General features: G+C 40.8%; 1 protein-coding gene across 3 annotated transcripts in view; it reads right to left on the reverse strand.

Annotated features, from left to right (window-relative positions):
* The window catches only part of Wdr78 (WD repeat domain 78), an 83,169-nt gene that overhangs the window by 17,292 nt on the left and 55,976 nt on the right, over positions 1-9,901 (reverse strand). For 2 of the 3 annotated variants that reach the window (XM_031377987.1, XM_031377988.1), the window contains exons 10-13: positions 8,339-8,425; positions 6,316-6,467; positions 3,613-3,770; positions 3,378-3,499 (exon numbers count right to left, since the gene is read on the reverse strand). In XM_031377987.1, coding sequence (XP_031233847.1) covers positions 3,378-3,499; positions 3,613-3,770; positions 6,316-6,467; positions 8,339-8,425 — 519 coding nt within the window. Of the gene's footprint in view, positions 1-3,377; positions 3,500-3,612; positions 3,771-6,315; positions 6,468-8,338; positions 8,426-9,901 lie in introns of those variants that run through there. The other variant, XM_031377989.1, reaches the window with a different exon arrangement.

Here is a 9,901-nt window from a genome sequence, read left to right on the forward strand (position 1 = left end):
AAAAAAAAAAAAAAAGAAAACTCCAGGCATAGATAGTTGCTCAATTCTATCTAATGTGACCACAAAAGTAATGCTCATTTAATTCAAGCTACTGTTAAAAGGACTGTGCAGGGCAGGGCCACCACTGCCAATATCCAGAGCAAAAGCATCACAAGTAAATGAAACTACACACCATAATGCTTAGGAACAAGGATGAGATCATTTTACACAAATACTCAACATTGCTACATCTAACTATATTAAAAAGACTACAAGTCATGAACACAGGGATTTTGTCTCAGGAGTAAAGTTTCAAGAATGATAACCAGTACAATTCATCATATTGACAAGCTTACAAATAAAAGATATGAGCTATCCAATCATCTTAAAGACAGAAAAAAATCATTTGGCAAAATCCAATATCCTTTCTCAATAAAATAATAATGTTCATCAAATCAGGGATATAAAGAACCTTCCTTGTTTTGGTCAGTGATAACTCCATAACACTCTCAGCTGGCACCTCAGTGCCTTCCTGCACAAGCAGACACAACCCAGGCATCCACCTTCACCACTTCACTTATGATATCATAAGCTCAAATGGTATTAAATAGTTTTTAACATATTTTTCTATTTTTACATAATTGATTCCCATTGTGATCTTAAGATAATTTCCTTTTCAATGTTTACCTTGATTTTACATTGATATTTTTTTCTCTAACTTTTAAAATATACATGCAAGACATAGAATGAAAAGACAGTCATATTAGAAAGGAAATAAAACTGTGCTTATAGATCATGTTTAATTATATATGTCAGTGATATATTCCCAAGATGTCAGACTGGTGTTTCTAAAACCTGGCTCTATGTGTGGGCTTCCTGAGTCACGGTGAGTGGGTCTCGGGGAGGCCATGGCTATTACTGTAGAATGTCTAATGGCATCCCTAACCCTGCCCACAGGATGCCAGGAGTATCTTGTTCATCTTCATTGCCAGCTCACTGCATTTCCAGCAATCAAAACTGTTCCCAGGAGTTGTCGATCAGTTTTCTGGTAGGAAAATGTCTTTCCAGAAAATATAAGCCAGCATTACATCCCTACAAGTAGACTTCGATTAGAACAGATGGGATAGTCATATTTAACTCCTGTTTAGTTAAATATTTTTATCTTATTTTACTGTCTAACACAGGTTCCTCCTTCTAACACAGGTTCCAGGGATTGAACTAAAGTTGTTATGTAGGAGCAAGACATTTCACCAGCCCAATTTTCCTCCAGATCTCAAACACCCATGTGTTTCAATGAGTAGCCCACAGGGAGTGGCACTATTAGGAGGTGTGGCTTTGTTGGAGTAGGTATGGCCTTGCTGGAGGAAGTGTGCCACTGAGAAGGCGGGCCTAGAGGTCTCAGATCTTAAGCTACGCCCAATGTGACATGCAGTCTTCTGCTGCCTGTACATCAACATGTGTAACTCTTAGCTCCTTCTCCAGCTTCATGTCTGCCTGCATGTCACCATGTTTCCCGCCATGACAATAATAGACTAAACTTCTACAATATAAGACAGCCCCAATTAAATGTTTTCCTTTAGAAGAGTTGCCATGGACATGATGTTTCCTTTACAGCAATAGAAACCCTAAGACAGTGAATGTTTGTGTGTGTGCATGTGTGTATGTGTGTGTGTGTGCGTGCGCGCACGCGTGCATGCTTGCACATGCACACACACACATGTGCACAGGTCAGAGGACTGCTTTTGTTTCACCTCGTTGAGGCAAGATCACTCTTCTTGCTGCAATACAGTATGTTGTAGGCTAGCTGGTCCATGAGTTCCTGGGTAACTCTACTGTCTTGAGCTCCCATATATCTAGAGGAATATTGGGTTTATAGATGCATGGCACTGTGTACAGTTTTTACATGGGCTCAGGGGAGTGGCAAGTGCTTTCACCTCCTGAGCCATATCTCTGATCCTCAAGGTTTCACTCAGCCAGGCAGTGTCGGCACACACCTTTAATCCCAGCACTTGGGAGCAGAGGCAGGTGGATTTCTGAGTTCAAAGCCAGTTTGGTTGGGGGCTGGTGAGATGGCTCAGCGGGTAAGAGCACTGACTGCTCTTCTGAAGGTCTTGAGTTCAAATCCCAGCAACCACATGGTGGCTCACAACCACCCGTAATGAAATCTGATACCCTCTTCTGTGTACTCATTTATAATAATAAATAAATCTAAAAAAGAAAAAAAAAAACAGTCTGGTCTACAGAGTGAGTTCCAGGACAGCCAGGGCTAAACAGAGAAATCCTGTCTCAAAAAACTGGAAGAAAAAAAAAAAAGGTTTCACTCAGATGAGGCAGTGGTACTATCACTATAAATATGACTTATTTTCTTAGAGGTCTGCCATAGTGTCCAGTCTTCTAACTCCCAAGTTCCTCTAGAAGAACTGGATCTCTTTTTATGCTCTGATATCATTAAGGTCTTGAAAAATCTGCACTGAAGTGGTTTTCCTAACCCCCAATCCTGGGAGTTAATGATCACCTTCAAATGAATGGCTAACTAGTGACTGGCCCAACCTGAGACCCATCCCATGGGCAGGAACCAACCCCTGACACTATCATGATGCTATGATGTGCTTGCAGACAGGAGTCTAGCATAACTGTCTTCTAGGAAGCTCTATCCAGCAATTGACTGAAGCAGATGCAGATTCCCACAGCCAAACATTGGACGGAGGTTGGGAACCCCTATGGAAGAGTTAGGGGAAGGACTGAAAGCCCCAAAGGAGCTGGCAACCCCACAGGAAGACCAACAGTGTCAACTAACCTGGACCCCTGGGAGCTCTCAGAGACTGAGCCAGCAACCAAAGAGCTAATCTGAGGCCCCTGGCATACCTGTAGCAGAGGGCTGCTTTGTCTGGCCTCAGTGGGAGAGGATGTACCTAATCCTACAGAGACTTGATGCACCAGGGTAGGGGGATATGGAGGCAGGATGGGGGGTTGCCCTCTCAAAGGCTAAGGTGAGGGGGGATGGGTAGAGGAACTCTGAGAGGGGGGACTGGGAAGGGGCGGCATTTGGGAGGCAAATAAAACAAACAAACACACTGTAAAGCAGTGCATTATAGAGTCGAAAAAATAAATAATAACTAATAAATAAATAAATAAAGCTGTAAAGTAGTGCATTATAGAGTTGATTTCTGTAAGTGTAGTGGCATAGCTGAGAAGCCAAGAGGGTGAGGAGAGGCGTGTTATCTTAGGCATGAAGCTGTAAAGAGAAGCTACTCTGCCACAGCTCTCTACCTGCTTCAGGTTGGCAGCCACATCTATGTTGATATTTTTTTCGTAGTGTGTACGATTCACAAATTGCACCTCAATATTTGGAAAGTATAAAAGAAAATAGTAGGTAATGGGTTGAAATAAAAATGTACCTTGGGATGAAAAGCAAAGCACATTCCAGGAGCCTGCCGAGATATCAAGGCCTCGCCCTTCTTTTCCTTTTCCGCTCCCTTTTTGCTGGTTGTAACAGTGGTTCGCTTCAGTCGCATCAAATCTTTATGGGAAGAAATGTGCATGTACGTTTGTATTTGTGTATGTATGTATGTATGGTTTTCACCCGGAATTTTTAGTTTAACATCTGACAATGGGCTTTCTCCTGTGTTTTACCATGACAATCCAGTCCTTTGCGTATGACCCACTTAGAGATCCTTCCATCGGCCGATATGGACACCAAGATTTCTCTTTTGTCATCCCCAGTAGTTCCTCTGTCTTGCTCTATCCACTGCACTTGCCAAACAGGTCCCAAATGTTTAAGAGGTGATTCACTAAAGCAGAGGAAGAAGCCAAATAAAAATTATTTAAATAATTTTGAAGACCTTGGAGTATAAGTGATAAAAAACAATCCCACAGTGATCATTTTTTTTTCTACTCCTATAATGATGCTTTTAGGCAGGAGCAAGTCTTGGTCTTGAGAGTGATTATGGTTGCTTTTATGATAATAGTAGCATCTATCTTGACTTTAAGTTACTCCGAAGCCAGAAGCTGTAGGCTTCTGGTGTAATGAACACCTATCACTTATCAGTGGAGGAGTAAGTAAAGGATTAATTGCTGTGGCTTTTTTCTCTCTTGCTCTGAAGCCTCACCTCTTGCTTATCAGGTGGGAGGGAGGTTTGGAGAAAACAAAAAAACAAAACAACAACAACAAAAAAAAAAAAAAACCCAAACTTTTATTGAACCAGGATAAGAGAGTCACTCGTACAAGGGAAAATTTTTACACAAGCAAATATGCATAAACTTACATACATTCACATACAAATCCATGCATACACACCTTTGTGCATCCCAGTTGGGTCCAGCTAGTTACTTATCTAATAATTACATCCTTAAGCACACACACATTCATACTTACATATGCATAGATGGCGCAAACACCCAAGTGCCAGTGCAGAAAGGATTCATTCTGGATAAAAACCGAGCTCCAATCTTTATTGCATAGAGAAAGAAAAAGCTTCTACCCTTTTATTGCTAAGTGAATTAAACCCAAGTCTGTGAGAAAGAAGCTGTGTCCTGACTAAGGCTGCCTTGCTGTTAAGAGGCCTTCCTACCGCATGGCAAGGAGAAGCCTGCCTGCTCCTTCTGCTCTCTCTGCAGCTTCGTCCATCTTTGTCCCTCTTTCTCTCTGTATTCTGCATATTGCTCTCTTCTGCTCTTGTCCTAATGTCCTCTTTATTTCTCAGGGAAAGTAAAGGGGGGAAAATCTATCAGTCTATATGCTCTCTAAATTTCTAAGTTGCTTTCTTTTTTTTTTGTTTTTTCAAGACAGAGTTTCTCTGTGTAGCCCTGGCTATCCTGGAACTCACTCTGTAGACCAGGCTGGCCTTGAACTAAGAAATCCACCTGCCTCTGCCTCCCAAGTGCTGGAATTAAAGGCGTGCGCCACCACTGCCCGGCTCCTAAATTGCTTTCTTAATTTCTAAGCCACTCTACTCTGCTGTCTTCCCCCCCCCCCCACCCCCTTAACTGTGCTCTCTCCTTCTACTGAAATGCAATGTCATGTAGGGTAATGTAATGTCCCTAGTTCTTTGTACCTTTTCCAGGGGAATAGGTCACATGGTTTTTCCAAGCATCTTTTTTTTTTTTTTTTTTTTTTTTTTTTTTTTTACAAACGTTCACTAAAAGCTCAAATAAATTCAAATCATGAATTGAATAAGTTTACAACAGAGATGTGTTTTCATTAAGAGTAATTATCTTGCTAGACATTCATTATCTGTCACTAGCTCCACAGGTTCATTGAGAGTTAAAAAATCATAATTCTTGTGACTAAGTCCTTAGAATCTATATTTTTCACTTTATGTATCCACTCTTTAGACATGTTGAATGAGTAACTTTATTTTTATAACTTCTCCATTGTCCAAATTAATTAGTTTTTAGACTATCACTCAAATAAACAACCCATGCTGTATTTCACTGTTATCCCTATACTTTTAGGATTACCCACTGGCTTGCCTCTGAGATTCTCTTTTTTTTTTGAAAATTTAACATGATCTCTCAGATTACTAACTATTTCTATCTGGTGAATTGAGTGTTGTATTCTTATTATTCATTCCTTTGATTATTTTATATAAACTTTCCAGTACAATAATAGTTTTGAACTTTGAATATTCGGTAAGAAAAATTTATGGGATCTTTTCCCAGAACAAGCACCAGGGCTCATGCTAGCAAATTTGGGCAAATAACTTCAACAGTGAAAACCTCTGATTTAATAACTATACCCAGTCTCAACTAAGCTTATCCCGTCACTACAGCAAACGTGTGTGCCACCACGTCTTAGCCACACTGAAGTCTGGGTCTGAAACACAACCAACCACCTAACTTCTTTAACTAACTTTTCTCTTTATCTGCCTGTGCTCTCCATATAACTTACCATCTTGTTCTTTCTTTCTCAACTCTTCCTGTACTACTGTTACATGCTTAATGTTTTATGACACAGCGAGAATATGGAAGAAAGCCTCCCCTTTTGCTCTCAAGGAGATCACCCAGAAGCTCAGAAAGATCTTCCAGACCGTCTGCTCACCAACGATGTGTAGTGCGGTAAGCACCAAAACACAAGAGAAGAAAGTTTCCTAGAGGAGGTGATGCCAAAGCAATAGTCTAAAGGCATCGGTAGACCACTAGGCCGAGATAAGTTTGTTGGTAAGGTAGGCAGAGAAGAGGAAGAAGGACATTACACACTTTGAACACAATGGTATGACATTCTCAGTAACAACGGAATATTCACTTAAGTAACTTACTCTGATAAATGCTTCTGGGGGGGGGGCGGGGGGGAAGCAGTATGCATTGTGTTTGCTCATCTCCCTTGTGGATTCTTACCTACTGTCCAGAACTGGAGTGTTGTGGTTGTGCTGCACATTATAAATCGCAATGGTGCCATTGTGGTAGCCAACCGCTAGCAGATTAGGTGAGCTGTTTGAAAAGGTCACAGAAGTAACTCCATATGGACTCTGATAAATACGCTCTGGCCACTGTGGGGGGAGATGTTCTATTACATTTTAAGCAGTTTTACAGGTTGCAGTAGGGCAGACTATGATGGCAGCTGAGACTGTCTTGTGCTGGTGAGGACGTAAGAAGTTAGTCTGCCTTCAGTTACTCCGATCCATAGCTTCTAGTGCTATGAGAACAAATCTTCAAATAGTCACTTCCTTTATTTAATAGGACTCCTTGGTCCTCAGTGGCTTTAGAAACACATCATGGACTTCTGCAGCCGTTGTCACACTGGGGTAATCCTCTAGCAGGGATTAGTGTGACCAGTATGCATTTTCCTTCTGACATAGACACATAAGGAGCTACAAACAGCTGGTGCCTCTCTATCTTCTGGCATTTGTTTTAGAAACATGGATTGTGTCATTATTTCTACAAAGCAGATAGGAAAAAAAAACACCTCCAAAACTCTCTAAGCTACTTCTTTTACAACTCTATTATGACTAAATCCTTTCCTCTGCCTGATCACAATGTGTGTGGACAAGGAGACAAGCTACTGACAATGAATTCTACCAGTCCTCCTGCAATTAATATATCATGTGCCTAAGCGTGTTAGCCCATGTCTTAAGGAATTATAGCTACTCACAATGACTGTAACCACTGTGTGTGCTCTTTACCCTCCATGCTTTTGACTTCACATTTTACTCCCAAGTTTAAATTAATATAAAGCTAAACAACTACATATTTAATTAAGAGCAGGGCTATTTAATTAAAACAGTATTGTCATTCTTTTTTTTAACAGAGCAAACAATTTATTAAAAGTATTATCATTCTTACTCTTTCTCCTTATAGCATTATTATACTAGAAATCTAGGTAGCTAGGTATCTAAGTTGATAAAAAGGGCTACCCAATGGCTTGGTAAGATTATTTCTCAGATTACTAACTCTTTTTCAGTAGCAGAATGGAGTGTTCTTTTCCTATTAACAATCCCCTGGATGACATGTGTTGTTTCCAAAGGGTCTTCAACAGTTTTATACTTAGCTGTGATAACATAGTAAATAGAAGATACTTGGAATGTATTGTGTAAAGTCATAAATGATTTCCCTTTACCCTATGTTAAATAGGAACAAATAATACTTATTATGAATTTAAACAAAAGAAAAAATGAAGACAAGGGAGATGGTTCTATTGGTAAAGTCCTTGCCTTTTCAAGTCTGAAGACCTGAATTCAATTCCCAGAAGCCATGGACAAACATGGGTTGCTGGTGGCATGTGTTTTTAATTGGTAGGCAGAGACAAGGAGATCTTAGGCTAGCTGTCCAGCCTGACCCATTTACTTGATGAGCTCCAAGCCAAAGATTCTGAATAGCTCCAAGCCAGTGAGACCCTGACTCAAAAAAAAAAAAAAAATAAAAGCTGTGACCCTGAGATAACAACATCTAGGGCTGTGTGCTCTGACCTACACACACACACACACACACACACACACACACACACACACACACACATATACACACACACACACAAGTGCACTTGTACCTGCATATGTGCACTTACACATATGAAAGAAAAGAAAGTGAAAAGTCTTGATTGATAGAATGGCCTGGACTTTGCTGAATTACTATTATTAGTTTTTAAAGATTTATTTATTCATTTTATGTATGTGAGTACACTGTCGGGTCTCTTCAGACACACCAGAAGAGAGCATCAGATCCATTACTGATGTTTGTAAGCCACCATATGGTTGTTGGGAATTAAACTCAGGACCTCTGGGAGAGCAATCAGTGCACTTAACCACTGAGCCATCTCTCCAGCCCCTGGATTTTGCTCAATTATTGTACACAAATACACAGTGTACAAAAACTCTATCAACATTTAACTAAATAAAAAGATGCTTGTTCCTCTTTGCGTTACCATGGGGTTCTTTATTGACCAGCAGCAAGCCATTCCTCTTTTTTGTTCTCTAAATCCAAAATTCCCATATCCAACAGCCAAAAGGTCCTAAAAAAACAAAACAAGACACTTCAGAGAATGATGGGAAATTGTAGCAAATGCATAAAGATGCCTACTAATGAACTATTTAAAAATACTGGTAAGACAGAGGACAAGGGCTGGCGCCAGGGCTGCAGCTCAGCAGTGGAGTGCTTACTTAGAAGATAGAAGGTTCTGAGCTTAAAGTACACTAACTATCTATCTCCAAGATGCAGTTACACCTGAGATGCTATTTGGAATTGCTAGTGGGAAACACCTTCAGAAGTGTTTTGTAAAACCCAGGAGAACATCAACTTAGTTACTGCATAAGTAAAAGACAAATAAGCCAGTCTCTGGCTCAGGGGTTCTTAACCTTCCTAATACAGATCTTCATGTTGTGGTGACCCTGGGCCACAAAATTACTTTCATTGCTACTTCATAACTATAAGTTTGCTACTGTTATGAATCATAATGTAAATATCTGTGTTTTCTGATGGTCATTTGGGGGGCTTCTCCTGCCATTGATTGAAATCTACTGCCCTAGTTTATCTGCCTCAAGATGACATTGGGGCTTCTCCTGCCAGATGTCTGCACCTCAATTCTGGCTGTTTCATTCCTGTCTGGGTGAGGTGGGGGAAATTACTTATTATCTTTGTGCATCAGCATAGTGGATGACCTCATATAGTCACATTAGCACAAGGCTAGAGAGATGGATCAGCAAGTATGAACCTATACTGCTCATCCAGAGGACCTGAGATCAGTTCCCAGGACCCACACTGTGCTCACAAACACATCTAACTCCAGCTCCAGTGGATCAGCAGCCTTTGTCCTCCTAGGACACTGCACTTGTGTGCACATATTCACCAACACACATACACATCATTTAAAAGAATAAAATTGAAATCACAAGAAAATGTTTTAGAACACACCCAGGATCAGAGGTGAGGAGGACACAACATCTGTCCCAACACCGGGAGTATCTGGGACCAGCAGGACCCAAACTCTACAGGAACTCTGCTAGTCCAGTGGCTTGGGTTTCTTCCAGTCTGTCTGGGCCAGCCAGTGCCCTGAGCAGACCTTGGGTACAAACTCTGCAGTCATTCTGAAAACACCCAGAGGAAGCTCCACTCCCAGGCACTCTAACAAGCCCAGGATCATAGGATCCCAGAATCACAGGATCACAGAGACAACTTGACTTTGAGGAGTTCTGACACAACCAGGATCACAGGAAGAACAGGCTACAGTCAAATTTAGCAAGGGCAGGTAGCACTAGAGATAACTAGATGATGCGGGGCAAGAGTAAGAATATAAGCAACAAAAACCAAGGTTACTTGGCATCATCAGAACCCAATACTCCCACTATTGCAAGTCCTAGACACACAATCACACTGGAAAAGTAAGATTCATATTTAAAATCACTTCTCATGATGATGATACAGAACTTTAAGAAAGACATAAATAGCATCCTCAAAGAAATACAGGAGAACACAGGTAAACAGCTAGAAG

Source organism: Mastomys coucha, unplaced genomic scaffold, assembly GCF_008632895.1.
Source record: "Mastomys coucha isolate ucsf_1 unplaced genomic scaffold, UCSF_Mcou_1 pScaffold18, whole genome shotgun sequence".
Taxonomy (NCBI): domain Eukaryota; kingdom Metazoa; phylum Chordata; class Mammalia; order Rodentia; family Muridae; genus Mastomys; species Mastomys coucha.